General features: G+C 40.0%; 1 protein-coding gene across 1 annotated transcript in view; it reads left to right on the forward strand.

The window, feature by feature from the left end:
- The window catches only part of REEP3 (receptor accessory protein 3), a 165004-nt gene that overhangs the window by 98300 nt on the left and 40617 nt on the right, over window positions 1-26087 (forward strand). Inside the window, exons 3-4 of the mRNA XM_089683214.1 lie at window positions 14893-14969; window positions 25016-25136. Of these exons, the coding sequence (XP_089539340.1) occupies window positions 14893-14969; window positions 25016-25136 (198 nt within the window). The remainder of the gene's footprint in view (window positions 1-14892; window positions 14970-25015; window positions 25137-26087) is intronic.

Genomic DNA, 26087 nt, shown 5'->3' on the forward strand with positions numbered 1-26087 from the left:
GGATACATCCATTACTCCTAAAGGAAGGATCTCCCAATTTTACCAGCAAAAGTATATGTCCAGCAGGTTCCAGGGAAAGTGAACCGAAAGCGTGTATAGCCTAATTGCAGGCATCAAAGGAGGTGAGCGCACATCTTCACTATTTGAAGGATTCACAAAAGTCACAAATTGAAGAACAACAAGCACCAAGTCACTATATATAAACAATTGTTTATTCAATGGGACTATTATTTTGATGATATTTGGATTCATACTAATCACTATTAATTATTTATGAGCATTTGGTTATGTTTATATATGGGGGATCATTTAAATGCGTTTTAGTTGAGGGTTACTAGTTGGTTCACTATTTTTATTATATTAAATGAGGGTATTATGAATATAAATGAAATTGAGGGTATTAGTAAACACATCATGTCACTAATAGATGATTTATGAGCACTTGGCAAAATATTTTTTTTTAGAGGAGTATTTCATGTGGAATTATTTTGATATTTATTGGGAGGAGATTGATTAGCTGAAATTATCTATTTAAATATTCTTTGGTATGTATACACTTTTATTAGTTATTTGTATCATACTTTGAATTAATTTAATGTTAATAATTTAATTATTATTTATTGAGAAGTATTTAGGAGCGCAACATATATTTGCAGATGTTATGATGTCACTTCCGGGTCCCCGGTCAAAGATTTCCCGGCCATCGAGGCCGGGAAAGAATGTAATGCAGTGTAAGGTGCACTGCATTACATTCAGGAGAGGCATCCAGGGTGTTTTAGACCCTGGATGTCTCAATAAAGAGAACCTGTCACCAAATAATGAAAAAAAAGTAAGTAAAAGAAAAAAGTTTTTGTTTTTATTGTAAAGTATCAAAGTTACACCCAAGTACATAACATCCCCCCCCAAAAAAATTGATGCCCCCCCCACATATACCCATGTACAAACGTAAAAGCACAAGCTGGGGCGCCTACCCATGAAAACATTGATTGCCATACACATGTATGTGCACGCCAGAATGAGAGCAATAATTCTAGCATGAGACCTCCTCTGTAACACTATATTGATGACCTATAAGGGGCTTTAGAATTGTCGCCTATAGAAAATACGGGGTACTGAAGTTAGTCGCCATTTCAGAAGCACATGCAAATTTAAGTTTTGACATGTTGGATATCTATTTACTCGGTGCAACCTCATCTTTTATATTTTATAAAAAAAGGGTAAATTTTTGTTGTGCCCTAAAATTAACTTACTTGGATTTTTACTAAAATTTTGCGGTAATATTGTGTACCACTATTTTATTCTCTAGGGTATCTGCTTTTTTAGAAAATATATCATGTTTGGGGGTTTTGTGTAATCTTCAGGCCTAAAATGATTTTTAAGCGTGTGCAAAAAATGCAAAAATGACTCTGGCAGCGGAAGGGATAAAGGATAAGCCAGACACACCACTTTCCTGACAAGCACCCAATCCATTGCTCATTACACTGCAAGGTCTCTCTCCTCCCGGTGCTGGAGACAGGCAGGGAGGGGAGGAGGAGATAAACAGCGCAATGTTAAAATTATTACACGTTTATGTCTCCATAAAGCCCCTTTTGATTTTAAAAGCCCCAGACATTCCTAAAATCACCTCTGCTTTAAATACGGTTTTGGTTCAAGTTTATTTTTTTTTATCTGAACAAGTACATTGTCATGAGGGACAAGTAGATTGGGGTACCGATTTAGTCCCTGGACAAGTAGTTTTTTCAAAAATTTCCACACCCTGCACATACTAGGACCAATTTAGACAGGATTCAATTAACCTACCAGCATGTCTTTGGAGTGTGGGAGGAAACCCATGCAGGCACAGGGAGAACATGCAAACTCCAGGCAGATGGTGAAATGGTTGGGATTTGAACCAACAACCCTAGTACTGCCAGGTGGAAGTGCTAACCATTTGGCCACTGGTTTAGTTCCACTTTAGGTGGCATTCAGACTGTAGTTTCTTTAGAACAATATACTGTACCAATATAGGTTGGGCATTTTTATTGTTTGTGGCAATAAATTGCAGAATGTTACCTATTGTTACCAATATTGTTATTGGGGTTACTGGGGTACTGTAGATATAGCTGCCTCTAGGTGTGTTTCTGAATACTGCTCACATTATTTCCAGTAAAAGGTCAGCTCTTGGCATATGTCATCTCCATTCACTTTCTTTCATAGCCCAGGTGGCAGATGTCTATCTTTAACGTCACCTTGGGTTTATTTTAAAAATCAACACAAGGAATAAGAAAAAAAGAAAAAAAGTGCTTGTTGTGTCTAGAGCAGGGGTGGGCAAACTTTTTGACTTGAGGGCCGCAATGGGTTCATATATTGGACCCGGGGGCCGGACCAAGAGTAGATGAATGATGTGTATGTGTCATCCATAGTAAGTATAGTAATATTCCCCCATAGTAAGCATAGTAATTAATCCCCCATAGTAATTAATCCCCCATATAGTAATTAATCCCCCATATAGTAATTCATCCCCCATAGTAATTCATCCCCCATATAGTAATTCATCCCCCATAGTAATTCATCCCCCATATAGTAATTCGTCCCCCATATAGTAATTCGTCCCCCATATAGTAATTCGTCCCCCATAGTAATTCATCCCCCCTATAGTAATTCATCCCCCATAGTAATTCATCCCCCATATAGTAATTCATCCCCCATAGTAATTCATCCCCCATATAGTAATTCATCCCCCACATAGTAATTCATCCCCCATATTAATTCATCCCCCATATAGTAATTCATCCCCCATATAGTAAGTCCCCCATATAGTAATTCATTCCCCATATAGTAAGTCCTCCATATAGTAATTCATTCCCCATATAGTAAGTCCCCCATATAGTAATTCATTCCCCATATAGTAAGTCCTCCATATAGTAATTCATTCCCCATATAGTAAGTCCTCCATATAGTAATTCATCCCCCATATAGTAAGTCCTCCATATAGTAATTCATTCCCCATATAGTAAGTCCCCCATATAGTAATTCATTCCCCATATAGTAAGTCCCCCATATAGTAATTCATTCCCCATATAGTAAGTCCCCCATATAGTAATTCATTCCCCATATAGTAAGTCCCCCATATAGTAATTCATTCCCCATATAGTAAGTCCCCCATATAGTAATTCATCCCCCATATAGTAAGTCCCCCCCCTGTGTCAATTCACTTACCTTTGGTCCGCGCGTTCCTCTCGTATTCCCGCGCCGTTCTGGTCTTCAGGGAGGACTGTGAGAGGAGTTCGTCACGCTGCCCCGCCTACATCCTGACAGCTGCAGAGTCCTGACGTCTGAGAGGAGGGAGGGGGGCGGCCATCCGAGAGGGGGGGCGGCCATCCGAGAGGAGAGGAGGGGAGGGGAGAGGAGGAGAGGAGGGAGGGGAGAGGAGGAGAGGAGGGAGGGGAGCGGGCGCCCGGCACACAGGAGAGCCGCATCTAAATTTGTAAAGAGCCGCGGCTTGCCGACCACTGGCCTTGCGGGAGCCTAGCTCCGCGGGCCGGATTAAAAGGTCCGCCGGGCCGTATACGGCCCGCGGGCCGTAGTTTGCCCATTGCTGGTCTAGAGGCAGAGGAACAGTCATTATTACTTAACATGTTCCTCGCTCCAGTGCTGCCTTTTTCTTTCTGAAGCTTTGGTCTACTCTAAGGGAAGTCCTTCAGCATCATCATGTACAGTGCAATGTATGTGGAAGGGGTGACCGTGGCGGGGAGTACCTTAAAGAAGAGGCTTTGGCGATCCAAACACAATGCTGGGGGAACCCTGCTGGTATGCAAAATAGAATAAGTATTTCTTCTTATTCCATCATCCCTAAACGTAACATGCATTTAACCCTTACAGTGCAGAGTGAAGGGGAACTGCAAGGGTATTTAATTGTGACCAATGTTGGGATTAAAGCCCAGTCTAAGCATCCTCCCCCTGCCTCCTCAGTCCTCTCACCTACAGGTATAGAAGGGATAACCAGCTCTCTTCTTTTAGTTCTCTGAGTTCTTTGTAAAATAATGTATTTGGAAGCACACATTGTAAAAGTTTAAATTTGACTAGTTATGCAGCAGAGAGAAAATACATTACACAGTGCAGTTCTCAGGAAGTACACACCCAATGACCCTGTATTGAGAAGTGTGTACTGGTGGGATGGAGCCAAGCCCCAAACCACTCTCTGATTGCACTCCAAAATAGATTTCAGCAGTCTATATGGAAAGAAGACTTTCCCTCTTAACATTGGTATGGCATGTAATGATAGAAACAATGGTGAAGCACTAGCAATGTAATACAGATATAAATGACATAAAGAGTACATATAAACAGAAAAAAGTAAATGATGCATAAACGTGAAGTGAACATACAAAGTGATGATCCGATCGGATCTAATGAGGTGCTGCAAGAGTGGAACAGGTAGACCTGTAATTATAAACGTGAACCCTTTTCCAAATGGAAAAACAATAAGCAAACCAACCTCCCCCTGTCCACATAGGGGACTGATAGTAAATATATAAGTGACCCCTCAGGGGGTAAAGACACAGCAACTGTGACCAATGCAATATTAAATAGTGGAATCTCTCCCGTAGATCATAATGAATGCACATGCAAAAACCATAGATGTCCAGATCGGATCATCACTTTGTATGTTCACTTCACTTTTATGCATCATTTACTTTTTGCTGTTTATATGTACTCTTTATGTCATTTATATCTGTATTACATTGCTAGCGCTTCACCATTGTTTCTATCATTACTTTTTACCTAGTGAAGTCAGGTCAGGTGACAGCAGCTCCCTTGTAGCTCTCTCCATTTAAAGCGCAGGAGGTCTTACTCACTTTTGTCGGTATGGCATGTAGGCACCCTCAAAGTCCCATATCATAGTGGATTCTTTTGCTCTTCTGTACAATGTGCTGTTCTTATTATCCTTTTCTGTATGATGTTCTGTAGAAATGCAGTTCATGTTATTCTCTTCATTATAATGTGCTGTTCTTGGTATTTTCTTCTGTGTAATGTGCTCTTCATGTTATCCTTTTCTGTATAATGTGCTGTTCATATTATCCTCTTCTGTGTAATGTGCCATTCTTCCTATCCTTTTCTGTACATTGTGCTGTTCATGCTGTCCTCTTCTATATAATGTGCTGTTCATGTTATTCTCTTCTATATAATGTGCTGTTCTTGTTATCCGCTTCTATACATATATACTGTGCTGTTCATGTTATTCTCTTCTATATAATGTGATTTTCTTGTTATCCGCTTCTAAATAATGTGCTGTTCTTGTTATCCGCTTCTATATAATGTGCTGTTCATGTTATTCTCTTCTATAAAATGTGCTGTTTATTACAGTGGATATAAAAAGTCTACACACCCCTGTTAAAATGTCAGATTTCTGTGATATGAAAAAATGAGACAAAGATAAATCATTTCAGAACTTTTTTTTCCTTTATTGTGACCTATAAACTGTACAACTCAATTGAAAAACAAACTGAAACAGAAACATCACAGAAACCTTGGGCAGTCATGAGGTCTGAGTGTATGCATAGGGATGCTGCCTATATACAGCTGAGAGTCCGCTACTTCTCAGGTAACTGACTATAAATGGTTAAGGGCCAGGGTCGGACTGACCATTTGGAAACTCGGGCACTGCCCGAGGGCCCAGGGTCAGTAGGGGGCCCTATGAGATGCCCCTGGTACCTTTTTCATAGGCTTTTTTTAATTTGGGCAAGGACACAGGGGCCCCATGATCCCTTATTGCCCTGGGGCCCCATGAGTTGTCAGTCCACCCCTGTTAAGGGCATGGCCTTTGGTAGACTTGAACCGGAGTGACGCATGCGAAAGCGCAGCCTGGATTTAGTGATTCCAAACCATATTTTATGGGGTTTTGAACCTTTATATACGTTTCCTCTGTATAAGGATAGGAATCTCTGACCTCAAATCACCTGTAAAAAGACCGGTTTTTTATTTGGCTTGGGGATTTATTGAAAGGAAAGAGGGTGTCCAGCAACTCTGACATGGTTGATGAACGGGAGAGTGGAAGAACCTTTGCGTACTTGTTATTATAACGTGCAACCTTACTGCTGTAAGGTGAGAGTTCTGTGAGCACTGAGGTGACACAACCTGCATGTTTTACAGCACTTCTGTTGATGGTGTTGGTTTTATGAGCACGTGGAAAAGCTTATAAAGTTGTGAAAAATTTACTGTTGAATCACTTTTTTTACATGGACTTGCTTTCATGGACACTTTATTATTATGATTTGTGCATGTTATATTTTCACTCTGTTGTATTGATGATTTAGAATTGTATACTGTACACTAGCAGCTCAGCATTGAGTTTATGTACTTTATGTTTTTTGTTGTGGGAACACAATTTCTATTCACTATAATATTTTATATTTTCTAACCACATTTCTAATTTAGTTGTGAAAGTGGTGCCTATTGGTGTGGACCTCTACTGCATAACCCCACTTTCTTCTGACATTGCAGTTTATTCATTTTATACGTGACCCATTGGCAATCAGTGTAGAGATGTCTACAGCACAGCAGAAGGTTGGAGAGTGACTGCTTTAGCGAGAAACCCATGACATGAGTGACAGGGCATTTAAATATAAATAGGATTCCTTAGCTCAAGGAAGCGTTATCGACCAACATGTCGTGCTTCTGTCTGAATTATTATGGCATTGAAATTGCCGGTTTTGTCACATCGTTGGGAATGCCGTCTTTTCATCATCCTCATTGCAAGATGAACTCATATGTACTCCCAGTCCATTTACTTTAATTTCTCAATGGCTGCCAAGATGGGTTCATTTTTAAACTTGGCATATGTGAAGATGCGCTGATTTATGCTCTTTATCAGTTTAACTGTTATGTTTATGGGACAAAGGCTAGCAACATTTGCCCTATGTAGTATATCTGTCTGTTGAAGAATTCATTTATCAAAACCTTCCTAAGAGCTCTTAGATCAGAGCCATATTTTAAACATTTTGTGTGCCTCTATTTAGGGTAGCAGGGTAAAAGGAGGTGGCACTAAAACATATTGGAAGCAGTGGATGACATGCAGACAATTTATTAAACAGCTTTATGATGTGCCTTATGATACCAGGTGTGGAAGTGCGACCAATTGGAATCTTTAATCCATTCACAAAAGTAGAGTAAATAAAATCCATTAAAGTGGCTACAAAAAAAGAACACACACAAAAAAATGTGTATGTATATAAATATTTTTGTCCTCTGGCTTGGATATTCTTTAAAATATGTGCTCACTAAAAGCGCGCCCTATTTTTCTTTTCTGGATGAACAGTCAGCCTTACATGTAGACTGTGATTGTACTGCCATCTATGTCACATTACCAGAAAAGGAACAGAGAGCTGAAATTGTTTTGGTCATCTTGTCCTTGTTTGACCCTCTGGAGGACAATTTCCTAGTTAATCACTCTCAGTTGTATTATACATCCAGATAGTTTTAGATATTTACCTTCCTATCTACAAGACATGGCAGATTTGCAGTTTCAAAGAACACACATTCATTGTCCGTAGAGGACCTTTTAGGTGCCAGATATATAGTACATAGCACATAATCACTGTAAACTTTTGTTGATAAAATCAAAACCAAATTGATTACTTCTGCAAAATCCATTTGACATCACAATGTATTTAAAAAAACAGATAACAGTTGTTAAATTCCAAAAAATATATATTATACCTCATACCTTGTCTCCCAGTAATGCTTTCTAGAATATTTCTATTCAATGTAATAAGCCGGCCATATGTGCATAGAAATTTGGTTTGTTCAGCAAGGACTGCCTGAATTTCGATCCACGAATAGGCAGGATGGTTGTACGGTCGACTTCTGTATAACCAACCTATTGGAAAATTTCTGCTTGACTAATGACTCCGGCAGTGCTGATCAGTGTATTCTCATGGTGGGGAAGTCTCCCTGTTGTCAGAATGCAATTCACAGTGGGAGGATTACCCCCATCCACCTCGAATGTGCGGATGTGGGAGTCAACCCGCTGGTTGAATGAAAAAAGATGAATCGTCTGTGTTCTGCCTTAGAACATAGATCATTACATTATTTTGATACATTGATTACATAGTAGAGATACCAGGGGGACAGCTGTATTTTGATGCATTTCACGATTAGCTTCAGAAAACAGGTAAAATGAAAGATAAAGTTTGATAAAACACCATGTGGGTGTCAGATCAGAGAGGAGACTGACCAACTCCGCACAGGGACGTTCACTTTGTTTTAAAGCTAAACTGATTTCCATTCAAGATTTCCTTGCTTTTAACAAATCTCGAAGTTTGTAACAACGACTTATATTTGTATTCACCTTAATCTGCAGTGTTGTCTCTGAGTCCTCTGGTTTCAGTATTGGAATGTGGGAAGATACTTCAAGCAGGTTGATGACATTTATCAAGAGGGCCGACAACAAGACCGGGTCAGAGAGGAGTATGCAGAGTGTTGGGATGGAACTGCAGATTAAAATGTTACTGGACAGTTTTTGTTTTAACTGGCTGTAGTTGGGTTATTTTACATTAGGAATTTCTAGCTGGGAAGGCAGCAAAGGCAGTGGTTCCTTCACTCCACTGGAACCATGGGTTGGATTCCATGTTCCATATGTAGTCACAGAACTCAATACTTGATAATCAGTTATGTTTCCAGTTAGCAGGTACCTGCCCATGCCTGATCAATTACCCTTTACTTCCCATATTGGAAATATTTGTGTTCTACACTCACTTACAAACAGCATACAGGTAACATCATATTGTAGAAGGAACAGAATGTAGAATCCTCAGCTACAAGCCCAAAGCTTTATTACTTTATCCAGGTAAAAACAAAAGGTAGGATGAAAAAATTTCTGGTTTGCCTATTTGCATTTTTACTTCTGCAGACATGAAGTTACAACACAGTTTCTAGGTTTATAACTGAAACTGTTCTGCCTCATTCCCTGTACAGTAAAGGGTTCCTTAATAAAGGTCGAAATTGCTCTTTCATTCTTTTCATGGGAAATAACTTTTCCGAGAGTTTCATCTGTTTAATAGCTGCTTCAGGCAATTATTCGACTCCTTTTTACCATAACGTGAAAATAAACCAGTGAAATCTATTTTGCAGATAGAGTTCCCTACTTATTTAAATCAGACGTAATCCATAAGGGAAGTTGGAGAAGGAACCTTTCTTGAGTTTGCATAACTTTTTTTTTTTTCATTTTTTTTTTTGCCAATCCATCCAATTTTCACTTTTTTTAAACTTTGCATTAATATAAAACTATTATTTTTTTTTTATAAATAGGCATCTAAGGCATCATGCACACTAGATATTTGTATCGCTGCTCCTAGGGGTGTCTTGCTTTTTTTTCTGTCTCTAATTGCCCCATGCATGTTAGCCTATGTATTCGTGTGGAGGCATTTAGAGGCAGAGAAAAAATTCCTGATGCCTGTAATGTGTCTAAATGCATGGTAATCAAAGACATTAATTAATTTCAATGGCCAATTCAATGAATTAACATCCAAGTGCTTGACATGCTTAACTGTGCCTAAACGCGTTACATGCATTTACAGGCATCCAGTGTTTTTTCTACCAAAACGCCGCTGCCAGAAGAAAAGGCATCAAGATAGCAAAACCACCAGTGTGCATGAGGCCTAAGTGTGCAATCTGCAAAGAGTTTGGATTTCCTTACTATGGTTGTATAGATTTCTTTCCTGTACTTAGGGTTCTTTACATGGTCCAGAAAACATACAGTCCATACCTGATCATAGACATTTTATAATTTGGGAGCCTGTTATTTTTTTTCATATGCTTGTAGTCCTGCATGCTTAGATGTTTATGCCTATGAAACGTGGCACTGTGCTCATCTCCATCATGACAATTAAGAACCATGAGCATCATCCTAAATGTCCTGCCTGGCAATTCAATCCTTTGCTTGAATGTGTTATCACAGGAGTATCCATCGTAGCTAATTTCTGTCCATTTGTCATACAAACCTATCAAATGTGCACAGTCTAATGACAAGTATCTTCTATATATTTATATATTTGTTTGCTAGATTGTAAGCTCCATTGAAGAGGTAATGAAGGGAATGAGTACAAAATGTCAGCAAACCCATTATAATGGATAATTGTTACAATTAGAGGGCATCTTTAGCAGCGTATTTAGTATTATTGTCTGCACTGGTCATGCCCCTACCCCTACACTATGATAATTCTGCTTTCCAGCATGTAAACAATTATCTATAGGCAGAACAGACGAGACGATGCCTTGTAAAAGCAACCCATTTCAGATACGGACAGTTATCATCGTGTAATGAAAGCAAAAAAATCTGTCATTCTTGTACCTATTCCACAGCCAGTCATTGCCCATAGACATCTCTCCCAAAATATGTACACGAAAAATGCTGAGACATTTTGTATACGAATGGGTGCCTATATCAAAGCTCCATTGGTATATCTCTTCACCCCAGGAACTTTGGAAGGATTTTTAAAGCACATCACATTTTAAAAGTATTACTTGGGTTTCTGGTCCAACATTGCCAGTTTTATCTCCTCTTTAATTCAGGTTCCTTTTTCTCCCACACCTAAAACAGTTCTACTGAGCCTGGAAATGTACACGTGGCCTTCTAAATCCCATACTTTTATTACTCACACCCTTATAGCAGCCCACCTAGCTCTCGCTAGAAAATGGAAGTGTCCTTGTCCCTCCAATACCAAAGAGACCATTGTTACGTTTAAAGAACACTTCCTTATGGAATACGTTTGCCAAGTCTCACTTTATGCTGCCAAAATTTCACTCCAGCTGGTATTCCTGGATCACAGACCACAGCAGCATTACCCTCATCTAAACTTAAAACCTGATTAAACTCCCCCTTAGCACCTTACAAGGTTTTACTATAAGCCACTTTCACCATAGGCCCACTGAGATTTTTTCCCATTATCTGTATTAGCTTTACTATATGTATCCAACATTATATGTTTTTGTCACAGCTAACATAAATAACTGTGGATTACACCACTCCTCTTTTTCTTTCATTAATGTTACTTTGCTTATTTAATCTTTTCTGAATATCTCACAACTGATTGACTTTATGCTGCCTATATGTACTCTCTCTGAACATACTGGCATTACTATTATCACATTATATACCTTATTGTTATTCTTGTTTTTGTCTAAATATTTTAATAAAGACTTAAAGTTTATTACCCAACAACTTTTCTCAGTTTTGATTAGAGACCACAGGAGATCAGATACATTAATGCAAAATTAGTGACTTATTAGCTGCATGGAGTTTAGCTTTCAATCTGCTACCATGGTCAATAATAAAGATAATTGCTATTACTCGAATCATTGTTTATTCAGGTATTATATTATGCACACATTTGGGTTTATAAATAGGTTTTGGGATATTTGACAGTGTTTTCTCATACCTGTTTTGTATTCATTAAAATACGCGTACAAATTTGATTTCAGGATGCTTATTGGTCCATGAATATTTTATCACTCAGAGCAAACTCTGGGAAATGTATGCTTTTAAATAGTTTTAGTAATAGATTTCTAAATAATTGAAGAGGTAATCAAGTCTTCTGTCTGAACTATTTTCTGATATACTGGGCTTTCTTCAGTGTTGTGTGATTTTTGGCTGGTAATATATAGCAGAAGTCTGCAGAATATTATTTAGATCTGAAATGGGCACCTGGCATAGCTTGTCACAGTAGCAGAAAGAACTACAAGACTACATTTGCACAGGATGTTTTAAAAAATCATTAAATGAATAGTATTAAATGCACCAATTAACAAACCTACCAAGTGCATAAACAGAAAAAAAACAAAATCAAATCAAAATTTCATGAGTACATTCAACTTAACAGGTACATTTTTGGTCTTCAACCTTGCCTGTTTTGTGCCTTTCCAGGAGAACCTGGACAGTGAATCTGGAAACTATTCATGCCATTATTTTTGAAAGCTTCATCACTTTACAGCATTTCTTCACAAGTGCTTAAATTGTCTGTACTATATATAAACTGAGGTCTATGGTGTCCTCATATCCACAACTATTGTCTACACACACAGGAATTCAAATTTCAGGACCTTTGTGTGGTATTCTATTAAGTTATATGGGAAGAAAAGCAGTTGTGATGCAAACTGACCAACGGGTTCTTTATTGTAGGGGATCAATAAGCAGAGAGTCAGATAAGCGGAAAGCCAAAGGGCAATAATCCAGAAATGGCAAGGGACAGGCAGCAATATAACAGGTTGACAATAGGGCACAGCAAAGGATAAGTCCAGAGGCACAGGGCACAGTGAAGGACAGGCAGCAATCTGGTACAGCAGGGATTTAATTCAGCATCACAGGGCAACAGTCCAGTTACTGTGGGGGACAGGCAGCAATCTAGCATGGCAAGGATTAAGTCTAGGGTCACAGGACAACAATGAAGGCACAGTGAGGGACAGGCAGCAATCTGGTTCAGCAATCTGGTACAGCAAGGAATAAGTCCAAAGTCACAGGTCAACAGTGCAGGCTAAGTGAGGGATAGGCAGCAATCTGGTACAGCAAAGACTACGTCCAAGGTCACAGGGCAACAATCCAGGCACAGTGAGCAACAGGCAGCAATCTGGTACAGCAGGTACTAGGTCCAGGATCACAGGGCAACAAAGCAGGCACAGTGAGGGGCAGTAGTTCACAGGTCGATAGATTACACATCAGCAATCACAGTGCCGAGAGGTGGACTACTCAAACTTGTGGCTGTTGATGATCCTGGGGGTCCAACAGCAGGTGAAAATTCTGAAGGAACCCTCTGCAGAAAACTTTGCAATAAAAATACATGTTTAAGCTGGCCAACTTGGGGCAAACAGACACAAAGTGGGGAGAGCTACTAGGTTTAGGTCTGGCTATTGAGCTACAATACAACAAACAACATATACCTGTGCTCAAATCCCAATAGCTTGTACATTCATTTATCTATCAGGTGCTAATGGGGTGTAGCCACATATTAATGCCTCTGCACACTGCTATATACCCTTTCCAGCAAATTTTGCAAAGAAAAAAAAAATATTGATTTTTAGTTTACACTTTTAGTTTGCAATACATGTTTAAGCTTGCCAACTGTATCAAAGTAATCCCTCTATGGCCAGTCCTACTCTGCTCTGCCAACACAACTTACTGTGGACACAATGCCAATATGGGGCAAACCGACACAAAGTGTGGGAGAGCTACTAGGTTTAGGTCTGGATACTGACCCACAATGCAACAGACATGATCTACCTGTGCTCAATTCCAAATAGCTTGTACAGCAGGTGGAGGGTCAGAGAGGCACAAGATACTTTTGGATCTGATGTAGACAAAGGGGACAGTACCTGTACACCCGGTTGCAGCTTAGGGTCAAACACATGTAGCAAGGCAGCAGATGTGCACAGTGGGGAAGTTTCAGTATCCAGGTAGCAGCTCACAGCCACTGGGGAACTAGATTGCTGTAGACCCACTTCTAGCATACACCGGTGCAGAACTATATGTCCCAGAAGTTCTAATTCTCTTCTGGTCTCCTAGTGAGACCCTGCAGCCATGCATTTCTTTGTGGCTATCACTAGAGCAACTCGAAAATCAAATGAACAGTTATGAAACAAGTCTTTGCATTAAATTCTTCTAGAATATCATGTTCATGTTATTTAGTGCAGGCTCTGTTCTGCCAACAATCTTCCTAACATCACTATTGTGGAGTGGAGTGGTGCCCACAGGACCACCTACAGCTTAAATTTCAGTCGGTTCAGTAGTAATGGGGCCACACAGAGAAACGGAGTACTCAAACAGATGTCCCTGGAATAGTATTGTTTAACACCACGGGGAAGTCAGCTCATTGATACCACATGAACTAAATGGAAAAGTACTACAAAGATCAGCAAGGAGCGCTGTTCCAGGTGCAAGAATGTCATAAACAGAGCCCAAAAGATCAATGACATATGCAAGATTTGTTGAGACCATGCAACTTGATCATATTTAAGAACTTCCAGAGAGGAGGCTGCTTACAGACATGGATGTTCTGAACCTGACAGTGCTGGACAGTGTCCACCGATGGAGGACCCACAATCCCATGGCCAGCAGGAGGTAGATGGGAAAAATGAGGTGTCACCACTGCCAGAAATCACTAAATCTCTATGGGTTCCAACAACCTCCATGAGATGCCGGACAATGAGATCTGTTGGCCGGAAATGACACACACGCGGCACACGGAAGCGACGTCATGGTGTCAGGTTCGGAACATCCATGTCTGTAAGCAGCCTCCTCTGTGGAAATTTTTAATTATGATCAAGTTGCATGGTCTCAATAAATCTTGCATATGTCATCCATCTCTTGGGCTCTGTTTATGACATTCTTGCACCTGGAACGGCGCTCCTTGCTGATTTTTATATCCACCTTTAGTCTGCCTTGGAGATCCTGATATTCCCCAGCTGTGTACTACTATCTCACTTTTCCCATAGCATAGAGAAGGTAGAGTTAAGCAGTCAGCTGCAGTCTAGACATCAGCTACACCTCTACCCTTCCACTGACAGTAAAAAGTCACTGAAATTTATATGGCCGTAAGAATAAGTCACTTGCCAGGGGAGTGGTTACAGATGGACAAAAAGGTTTAGCTACTAACTTTTGACAAAATGCAAAAATTGCACTTCAGTACCAGTTTAACATGCTTAGACATTTTCGTGATAGGAAGAGCGTGTTTGACAGAACGAGTTATGAAGTTACCACTGAGTTAACATGCTTGGGAAATAGAAAGAAATGCTTGAAAGGCTCTTCCATTTTTAAATAACTGTTTATGTGCTATTTAAACATACAATATATTTGTTTCAGTTGTATTTTTTCCAAAGGCATAAAAATGTATGACCTTCATTTTTGTTACCTCTGTTTCCTAGGTACGGTGGATGATGTACTGGATTGTGTTTGCCCTTTACACTGTAACAGAAACATTAGCTGACTTCACAATCTCATGGTAAGTTTAAGAACATTATACAATTTTTTTCAATGTTGTGTTTTTTTGTGCATGTCTTACTAGTGTCACATGGTTCCCAAGTGCATTAACACAGCAACCAATTAGAATTTATTCCACTCAGAGCATTCTGATTGTTTGATCTGGGCTACTGAACTTGAAATTATGAACTGTTTATTGAATAAGGCCATTGCTATCTTTTGTGTGCCATCTGTATATGTTCATCCCTGAGCTTGCTTCTCCTTTGCTGCACAACATTTAACTAAGCAAGTTATTAAAAAATAGTTTTTAAACTTCAGACCAATGATGTAGCCTTGTCTAAGTTTATACCATCAATCATCTGCAGCCAGGAGGAAGCATGTGCTCAGTCTACTCTCCTAATTAGGTAGAAACATATTCTTAGAGGCATATTCATGCAAAATTCAGCAACATTCGTTTCTAAGTATTTTATAGCACATAGATTAAACAGACAGGATTTCAAGCATGTGATCAAAACATTTTACCCCATATCCTAAAGGAAATTCCCTACAAATAGCATCATAGATTCACTGATTCAGTAACCTGCAGGACCCATTATCAGTGTTACACCAACCCTTTATACCACATAGCGAACCTTAAAGCTGAACTCCAGAAATAATCATTTTTTAAACTTACATTGGTCCAGCTCTGTTACATCAAACTATTTATGTCTCACATTCAGAGAGTTGCTGGGAATGCAGAAAGTCACTATAGTAGCCTGTGCTACATACGTACATACAGTCAGTGCTGTTCTCTTCTAGATGCTGCTCTTCTGTATACTAAACATAGGGGGGTGCTGGCTTGGTGCCTATATCATTCATAGAGTTTTAAATTTTTTTTTAATACGTGATTATGTGATTGAATGATGTGGACATTGGGATGTCTTCAGCCCTTCCACCCATGCCTGGATATCATATGTACTCTCCAGCGCTTCAGGAAATGGACAGCCTAAGGGACGCCAAGGGGACCAGGACAGAGGCAACCAAAAGAAAATGCTTCATGGGTGCAGCCCTCCTCAGATGGGGAGATCAGCCACTAGATAAAGAGTAAACAGGCGGCGCACACACCTAGTGCATTATCCAAGGTTTATTCAAAGGTATAAAAGACAAAAACATACTCACAGACGAAGCATGTATAAAATGCTTTTGCATTAAGAAGATAGCCACAACGGCAGGCAAGGTGAAACACGTCAGCCATTTGAACGCACTGACAGTTGGAACACCTTGCCTGCCGTTGTGGCCATCTTTTTAACGCAAAAGCTTTTTATACATGCTTCGTCTGTGAGTATGTTTTTGTCTTTTATACCTTTGAATAAACCTTGGATAATGCACTAGGTGTGTGCACCACCTGTTTCTTCTTCTTCTTCCTTCTTTCTTCCTTGTTCCTTCCTTCTTCCTTCCCCTTCCTTCTTCTTCCTTCTGTCTTCTTCCTTCTTCCGTCTTTTTCCATCTTCTTCCTTCTTTCTTCTTCTTTCTTCTTCTTCTTCCTTCTTCCATCTTTTTCCATCTTCTTCCTTCTTCTTCTTCTTCTTCTTCTTCCTTTTTCTTCTTCCTCCTTCTTCTTCTTCCTTTTTCTTCTTCCTTCTTCTTCCTCTTCTTCTTCCTCCTTTTTCTTCTTCCTTCTACTTCCTTCTTCCTCTTCTTCCTTTTTCTTCTTCCTTCTCCTTCCTTCTTCTTCTTCCTTTTTCTTCTTCCTTCTTTTTCCTTCTTCCTCTTCCTTCTTCTTCTTCCTTCTTCTCCTTCCTTCTTCCTTTTTTCTTCTTTCTTCCTTCTTCCTTCTTCCTTCCTTCTTCCTTCCTCCTTTGTCCATCTTTTTCCATCTTCTTCCTTCTTCTTCTTCTTCCTTTTTCTTCTTCCTTCTTTCTTCTTCCCTCTTCCTTCTTCCTCCTTTTTCCTCTTGCTTCTTTCTCCTTCTTTCTCCTTCTTCCTTCCTTCTTCTTCTTCCCTCTTCCTTCTTCCTCCTTTTTCCTTCTTCCTTCTTCTTCCTTCTTTCTTCTTCTTCCTTCTTCTTCCTTCTCCTTCCTTCTTCTTCCTTTCTCTTCCTTCTTTCTTCTTCTTCCTTCTTCTTCTTCTTCCTTCTTTCTTCTTCTTCCTTCTTCTTCCTTCTTCTTCCTTTTTCCTTCTTCTTCCTTCTTCCTTCTCCTTCTTCTTCTTCATCTTCCTTCCTCTTCCTTCTTCCTTCTTCTTCTTCCTTCTTTCTTCCTTCTCCTTCCTTTTTCTTCCTTCTTCTTTCTTTTTCCTTCTTCTTCCTTCTTCCTTTCTTCATCCTTCTTTCTTCTTCTTTCTTCCTTCTTTCTTCTTCTTTCTTCTCAAAATAGCTCAAGCTCTGTCAAATTGGGTGGAGAGTGTATGTGAACAGCAGTTTTCAAGTCTTGCCACAGATTCCCATTTGGACTTTGACTGGGCCATTCTAACACATGAATATGCATTGATCTAAATCACTCCATTGTAGCTCTGGCTTCATGTTTAGTGTTGTTGTCCTTCTGGAAGGTGAACCTCCACCCCAGTCTCAAGTCTTTTGCAGACCCTAACAGGTTTTCTTCTAAGATTTCCCTGTATTTAGCTCCATTCATCTTCCCATCAACTCTGACTAGCTTCCCCATACCAGCTGAAGAAAAGCACCCCCAGAACACGATGCTATCACCACCATGGTGGGGATGGTGTGTTCAAGGTGATGTGCAGTGTTAGTTTTCTGCCACACATAGCGTTTTTGCTTTTAGGCCAAAGAGTTTAATTTTGGTCTCACCTGACCACCTTCTTCCACATGCTTGCTGTGTCCCCCACATGGCTGCTCACAAACTGCAAATAGGACTTCTTATGGCTTTCTTTCAACAATGGCTTTCTCCTTGCCACTCAACCAAAAAGGCCAGATTTGTGGAGTGCACGACTAATAGTTGTCCTGTGGACAGATTCTCCCACCTGAGCTGTGGATCTCTGCAGCTCCTCCAGAGTTACCATGGGCCTCTTGGATGCTTCTCTGATTAATGATCTCCTTTCCCGGCCTGTCAGTTTAGGTGGATGGCCATGTCTTGATAGGTTTGCCGTTGTGCCATACTCTTTCCATTTTCAGATCATGGATTGAACAGTGCTCTGTGAGATGTTCAAAGCTTGGAATATTTTTTATAACCTAACCCTGCTTTAAATATCTCCACAACTTTATCCCTGACCTGTCTGGTGTGTTCCTTTGCCTTCATGATGCTGTTTGTTTGCTAATGTTCTCTAACAAACCTCTGAGGGCTTCACAGAACAGCTACATTTATACTGAGATTAAATTACACACAGGTGGACTCTATTTACTAATTAGGTGACTTCTGAAGGCAATTGGTTCCACTAGAGTTTAGTTAGGGGTATCAGAGTAAAGGGGGCTGAATAAAAATGTAATCATTTGCCTTCCACTTCACAATTATGTGCCAAATTGTGTTGGTCTAACACATAAAATCCCGATAAAATACATTTATGTTTTTGGTTGTAACATGACAAAATGTGGAACATTTAAAGGGGTGTGAATACTTTTTCAAGGCACTGTATACATAGTGTTCATGGTGTATGTTTGTCTACATAAAAACCTGACAGGTGTCAAAAACCCTCACCACTTTATCCATAAGCTAAAAAAAAAAGTTTTAGTTTTTGATGTAATTTAAGTTTAAAAAAACATGGGGACACAATTAAATATATATATATATATATATATATATATATATAACGTTAATGATTTAACTAATAGTTAACTTAAGATTCCTGTTGTATCTAAAAAGCAGGATCCCAAAAGGGGGAACGTCTACACTTCATTATGCGTAGGTGTGCTATAGCAGTCTGCAGCTTGACTGTAAGGGGCAGAGGGTGACAGATTTTTTTCCAAACAGCAGTGTTTAGACAACACGTCTTTGTCAGATAATCACTAATGGACCTCAAAGGGCTAATGACAGCCATTAACAAGCAGTTTTTGTAGCTGATCAGCAGATTTATATTTTCTTACTTGTACTTACTCTAAGTCACAGTCACAGAGGTAGGAAGCAAGCAAAGTCAGTATGGTAATACTCACTTTACTCCATGGTCCCATAAAAACCATCCTCCACTCTCCACTGCTGGAATTTGGGCGGGCAAGTTCCATCCTGTTGATGTAGCTGTGGATCTTGCCATCATTACAGTGCAAGTGGGATGATATTGATAAGAGGGAAGGCAACACGACTGATTGGAGATTGACATGAAGAGCGGTCTTGGCACACTGGCCATTACAACTGGATCCAAGGAGGATCCCAGTACTGTGGAGTCATTTTAATTTATAGCAGGACAAGCACAGTCAAAAAAATGTAAAGCGGAACTAAACCCACATGATTTAGCTATATCCGAACAGTTACATTCAAGGCATGTCTCTTCTGATAACTTTCAAGTTTGCCAGTATGCTTAGGTTAGCTCTCAACTGAATTTTCCAGCCCTCAAATGACAGATGTCATAGAGAATCACATGTGCAGCACCATGGCAAATGCAGATCAAACAGAGGCTAACATAGCAGTTTCCTTGGTTGTAAACGATAGGAGGGTTTAATTTAATTTTAAATTGTAACTAAATCTATTGGCTTAACGGTTTCAAAAAACGGTTATATTCGCGGCATGCCAGGAATGCAAACAGTCACTTTTGCTCGTGTCCTCAACCAAATTGTCAAACCATCAAATAGCTGGTGTCATAACTGATCACATGTGCAGTACCATGGCAGTTTCAGATCAAACAGAGGCTAAGATGGCAGCTTCATTGGCTGAAAAGGATAGGAGGGTTTAGTTCCACTTTAAAGCAGAACTAAACACAACAATTTAACTGTTTCCCAAAGGTTTGCCATGAATGATAATTGTCACAAGTGCTTGTGCTTTCAGCTGAACTGCCAAACCGTCAAGTGGCTGGTGTCTTACCTGATCACATATGTAGCACCATGGCAAAAGCAGATAAAAAAAGAGGCTAAGATGACAGTGTCCTTGGTTGTAAAGGAGAGGAAGGTTTAAATCTGCTTTAAGTTATCTGGTTTAGGAGTTCATATTAGGAGTCATTCCAGCTTTGAATATGAAGACAAACTTGCCAGTAGGTTATTTTTAAAGTAATAATAAAGGTTCCGCTTTTTTTTTTTTTAAATAACGTCATACTTACCTGCTCTGTGCAATGGTTTTGCACAAAGCAGCCCCAATCCTCTTCTTCTCAGGTCCACAGTTGGCGCTCTTGACTTCTCCCGCTTGACCAGTGCCCCCAATAGCAAGCCACTTGCTATGGGGTCACTGGTGTGTGCTCAATTTCAAGCCCCACTCTATGCGTCCCTAAGACACATAGAGCTGTGGCTCAGCCCTGCCCCTCGCTCTCTCACTGGCTGTGATTGACAGCAGTGGGAGCCAATGGCTCTCACTGCTGTGTCTCAGCCATTGAGGAAAGAGAGACCCGGGACAGTTGAGGCTCCCATGCACATTGCTGGATCGATAGGGGGCTTGGGTGAGTATTAGGGGGGCTGAGGGGGGAGCAGCACACAGAAGGTTTTTTACCTTCATGCATTCTATAAACCTTCAGCCTTTACAGCCTTTCAGAACATAAATATATATAGGGTGGGGTGCTGCAGCAATAATCAATGTATCAAAAGGTATAGATGAGAATAATATAAAATACATAAAATACATAAAGTGACTTGTGACAAGGTGCCAACATATAAAGTGACTTTAGTGATATCATGTATTCCGTCACAGCAAAAGTGACTCGCGGTGAACAATAATAATGGAATGAATAGTCCAATGTAGAGACAATGCTCATGTAGGGAACACTCCAGGCTCCTGTTATTAATCTGGTCTGGTCAGGTACTCCCCTCACTGGTCTCCTCAGCTGGTAAAGTGGCCTCACTTCCTCCTCAATAAGGCTCTTCTGCTAGATAGCTGGAGCAGGCAAGAGATTGATGTTGATGCCGTCCATTAACAAACATCAGCAATATGTCCTCCTGACCAGACCAGATTGATAACGGGAGCCTGGAGTGTGCCCTACATGAGCATTGTCTCTACATGCGCAGAGCAACTGTGCATCTGGTGAGTGCACAGCCTTATCATATATACCGGTCACCTCAATATTTGGTTTGATCGGAGAACCTATCGCTGGAGATATCCTGATCTCTCATATTCACATTAGGACTATTCATTCCATTATTATTGTTCACCGCGAGTCACTTTTGCTGTGACGGAATACATGATATCACTAAAGTCACTTTATATGTTGGCACCTTGTCACAAGTCACTTTATGTATTTTATATTATTCTCATCTATACCTTTTGATACATTGATTATTGCTGGAGCGCCGCACCCTATATATATATTTATGTTCTGAAAGGTTTTTTGGTATCCTTTGGTGCATTTGCTGCTCTTCTGACTTATAGCGCTCGCTTTTACCTTGTTTTTTGAGCCTTTACGGCCACTTTAAGGTCTGACAGTCATTAGAGAATGTTCAGTTGACCTGGCTGTTTATAGTCATAGCTGGAAATGTGCACTTCTCTGTCCAAGGTAACAAATATGTTCACCCAATGAGAATACAAATGGTCGTACAGCGCACAAAAAAGATCAATAACCTGACTATTGTACCATGAGCGATCTGGTGGCTAGATCATTAATGTCTGTAGGAAAGTTTACACAGAACTGTTAATTGACATTTGAAAGTACAGGAAGGTTTTTGTGTGCAAACGCTAAAATATTGCATGCATCTAAAGATGTTCAGGAGATCAGAGTGACTATTTTCAGAAATACAGAAACTGTGAAAATAAACTCTTACCGTATGTGTAACTTGCGTGCCTTTGCTATAATATGTAGCCCCTGGGACCCCCGGGTTAGAGTAGAAACTGTATAATTATACAATGCAGACAGCAGCTCTTCTTTCTCAGTGGAATTTTAAAACAGCACCTGCAACTTCACTAACCCCCTGCCCCCTCCTCTTGTTCTTAGAGCTTTTCATGCTCTCTTTTCTCCCCTCTTTTTACAGTCATCTGTGCTTTGAGACTCTAGTTTAATCAGGACCTCATACACCATACCTCTTTTCCTGTTGAGACACCCCATAGCTATCAGTTACATCAACCACACACACATATCTGACCTCTTCATATGCAAGTGTTACCTCTAAGCATGGACTGGCTTCGATATCAGTCTAAATCATTAGACTGCCTTGTGACAGATAATTGCATGGCTGTTTAAGACCTCATTTACACTTGCAGTTAGGTGGATGTAAAAACATGTGGTTGAGGCACAGTTTTACTGCCTCCCAACTGCAGCAGACAGGAGCGTATACATGGCACAGCAAAAATTATCTCCCCATTGTGTTTGGCGGGCACTACAACGTGCTAAACGTGACCCATTCAACTGCAGGATTCCATACCTTTAATCCCTTGCACGTGCATTACATCAGTGATGTGATCAGTATCAGTTCACTAACTGCATAGTGCAGTTACAGCACTATGCAGAACTATCTTATGACCACAACTGCTATCATTTGCTGAAACCACAGTGGCTTAGTGGTTGGCACGCCTGCCTTGTGGCACTGGGGTCCTTGGCTAAAGTTCCAAGCAGGACACGACTTGCATGGAGTTTGCATGTTCTTCCTGTGCTTGTGTGGGTTTCCTCCAGGTACTATGGCTTCTTCCCATAACCCAAACACATGCTTGTAGGTTATTTGGCTCCTGTCTAAATTGGCCCTAGTATTTGTATGTATGCATGTAAGGTAGGAACCTTAGATTGTAGGCTTTTTGAGGGCATGGGCAAGATTTAAAGCGCTGCATAAATTGTTGGTACTATATAAATACTAAGGGGTTGATCTAAAACTAGAGAGTGATAAATCTGGTGCAGCTCTGCGTAGAAACCAATCAGCTTCCAGTTTTTCTTTCAAAGTTTAATCAGCTGCACCAGATTTTGCACTCTCCACTTTTAGTAAATAAAACCCTCAATGTGCTCAAGCTGATTTCCTAAGTCCATAGGGGGATTATCAGATTTTGATGTTACAGGGTGCATTGATCTTGACTTAAAGTGGAAGTTAACCAGTTTATGGTGGGTAGACGGGCTATTGCCATAACGTGTACAGCACACTTTTACATTGGGGCCATTTACCTTCTAGTGTGCCCTCCTCCTGCGATGCAGTGTCCACGGTCCCCCTCATGACTCCATCACTACTGCTGGCTACTGGGTCCGATGTATTCTGTGTCTGCCATTGAAGATGTAACTGCATGCCCATGTGCACAGGAGTTGCATCATCCCCAGTACCTGACTGCACTCCAAGCATGTTACTTGTGCTAAGAATGAGCTGGGGTATACATTGTGTATGTGCTGAAGGCAGTGTACACTAGATAGAAAAATGCTATACATTGTGCATGGTAGCCAATCTGCTTCTAACTTCAGCTTGTTACATTAAGCTTTGACAATAAAACCTGGAAGCTGATTGGTTTCTATGCACATATTTTGCATGCTCCAGTTTTAGTAAATCTCCCCCAGTGTGTGTATACATTTTGTGCTCATAGGTTTACATATTCCTGGCAGAATTTGTAAAATGTGAACCATTTTTTAAGAAAACATGAGTGATCAAACAGGCATATTTTTTATTTTTAATGTTATTCAAATAAAGCTATTAGGGGCAACAAAATATCAGTCCTGTTCAAAGGTTTGCCTGCTCTTAGTTATTAATATAATGTATTACCCAGTTTAGCAATAATGATGGCTTGTAGTCTTTTGTGATAGATATGAATAAGTCCCTTTATTTTCTCATGTGGTAAAGCTGCCCGTTCTTTTTGGCAAAGATCCTTCAGGTTGTGTAAATTCTTTGATTGTCTAGCATGAACTGCATGTTTGAGATCTCTCCAAAGTTGGTCAATGATGTTGAGGTGAGGAAATCACGATAGTCACACCAAAACCCTCACTTTTCTTGCTACACTTACTGAAGGGTTGATTTGGCCTGATCATTCTAATATTGACTAGTCCAAATGCATCCCATGTACAACGTCCTGGCTGATGAATGTACATTTTTCCTCAGGTATTTTCTTATAGTAGGTTGCATTCATCTCTTACCATTCCTTTTGTCTAAATCCCCTGTGCTGCTATAGCTTTCTATAGCTTACCCTCCACCCCCTCCCCCACCTTCCAAAACTGAAGTGATGCCCCTCCATGCTTCATGATAGAGATATTATATTTCTCTTCACAGAACGTGTTGACTTCTCACATATTGTTTATGGCTATGACCGTACAGTTCAATTTTGGTTTCATTACAAATAATTTTGTTTCAGAAATTTTGAGTCTTCTCAAGGTGCTGTTTGGGATACTGTAAGTAGGCTGTTTTGTAGCATTGGTACAGCACAAATTGGAAACATTTTACACAGTTTGTAAACTAATGAGAACAACTTTGTATGTATGTGTGCGTGTATGTAAATGTATATACACACACTCACTATGTGTGTGCCACCTGTTGCACATATGTAAAAGTGTAGAGATTAGGAACTTTAAAGGGGTTCTTTACTGTTAGAGCAGTAAGAATGTGGAACTCTCTTTCACAATTGGTGGTTACAATACACAAGGATATAGGAAGTGGTAGATACATAGATATACACACACCTACACAGGTTGAACTGGATGGACTGGTGGCTTTATTCAACCTAACCAACTATGAAAGTATGGGAGTACGGTATGTCTTTATTGAAATAGGCAGATGGGGTCACCAGGCATGCTACATATAAATATATAGTGCTGTGCCTCTAACAAACCCATCAAATCGCACACATATATAATACAGTTCACTTTTACAGCTTCTCTTTTTATTGCTCTTTTTTTCTTGTCTCCCTATCCTCAGTTGACCCTGTGCTACTTGCTAGTTCTAGAACCAGACACTGAACAGTGCTGCAGATAATCACAGATTTAGTCTTTATATCAATCATGGGCACTTTTTATTTCTCACCATGTGTATGTTTTATTTTCTGTTTGGTTTATGGAGCTGTTGTACATTATATGGGAATACATGCGCTATATTACGCTTTCTGTTCTTTTTTTTTATAGGTTCCCTTTGTATTATGAGCTGAAGATTGCTTTTGTTATATGGTTATTATCCCCTTATACTAGAGGGGCCAGCTTGTTGTATAGGAAGTTTTTGCACCCTCTGCTTTCTTCAAAAGAAAGGGTAAGTTATTGAAGGTGTACAATTTTTAGAAAGACTGTTAGTTCCTTATTGGTGTGCACCTGTAGTTTTCAAAAAAAATAAAATATAGCTGAAATGTAGAGTATTGAACTCCTGCACCATGTGCCCCCCTAATCCCAGGGTGCTCTTGTCATGCAAAGCTTGACCATCTCCTCTGACCAAGAGCTCAGACCTGCCCCATCCCATCACGCTATTGGCCCATCAGGCTACCCACAATAGCTATAAACCATTAGGGAAAGTGATGCAGGGGTTGGCTCAAGCTGTTAACTGCAGGAGCTGGTCATGATATACATAACAAGGACATCCCATAACACTGTACAAGGTAAGTGTGTTCACATGCAGACACTTTATTTCGCTACTTTCCCGCACTACTGCTTTCATAAAACTTAATGTGACCACAAGGCTAAGCTTCACCTTCCATGATAATCAGCTCAACCTGCTTTGTATATGGTAAATTTCAGGAGGTTAGATAGGAGCATTAAACATTAAACTAGAGACATATACTACATCGTTCAGTATTTGAAGGGCCATGAACAGTGTCCCCTACTCCCCTCCTCATTATGTTTATTACCAAAGTATAGCATTGTTTCAGTACGTCACAACCAGTTAGGGATGATTCCAACCAGTTCTGTTGGGTAGAATTGCCTTACACAGCCTCAATGTAAAGACAAGGAAAAAAGCCTTTCTTTCTATAGGGTCTGTTCACACCATTGCACTTTGTTGGTGTGAACTGTGGTAACAGGATGCAGACATCATTTTAATTCAATGCGTCATAATGTGGCATAGTGCATAGAAGTTACATGAAGGTAACAGAAAAGAAGAATGAAATTTAGCACTGCAATGAGTTTCTGTAGGCGCAGTGGTTGCTATGGGTGATACGCGTTTGTACAATTATCTTATCCCTACTGAAAAAATGCCAGTAGGATAAAGTGC

Source organism: Staurois parvus, unplaced genomic scaffold (assembly GCF_062004578.1).
Source record: "Staurois parvus isolate SC_StPar_1 unplaced genomic scaffold, SC_StPar_1.0 ptg000303l, whole genome shotgun sequence".
Lineage (NCBI taxonomy): Eukaryota > Metazoa > Chordata > Amphibia > Anura > Ranidae > Staurois > Staurois parvus.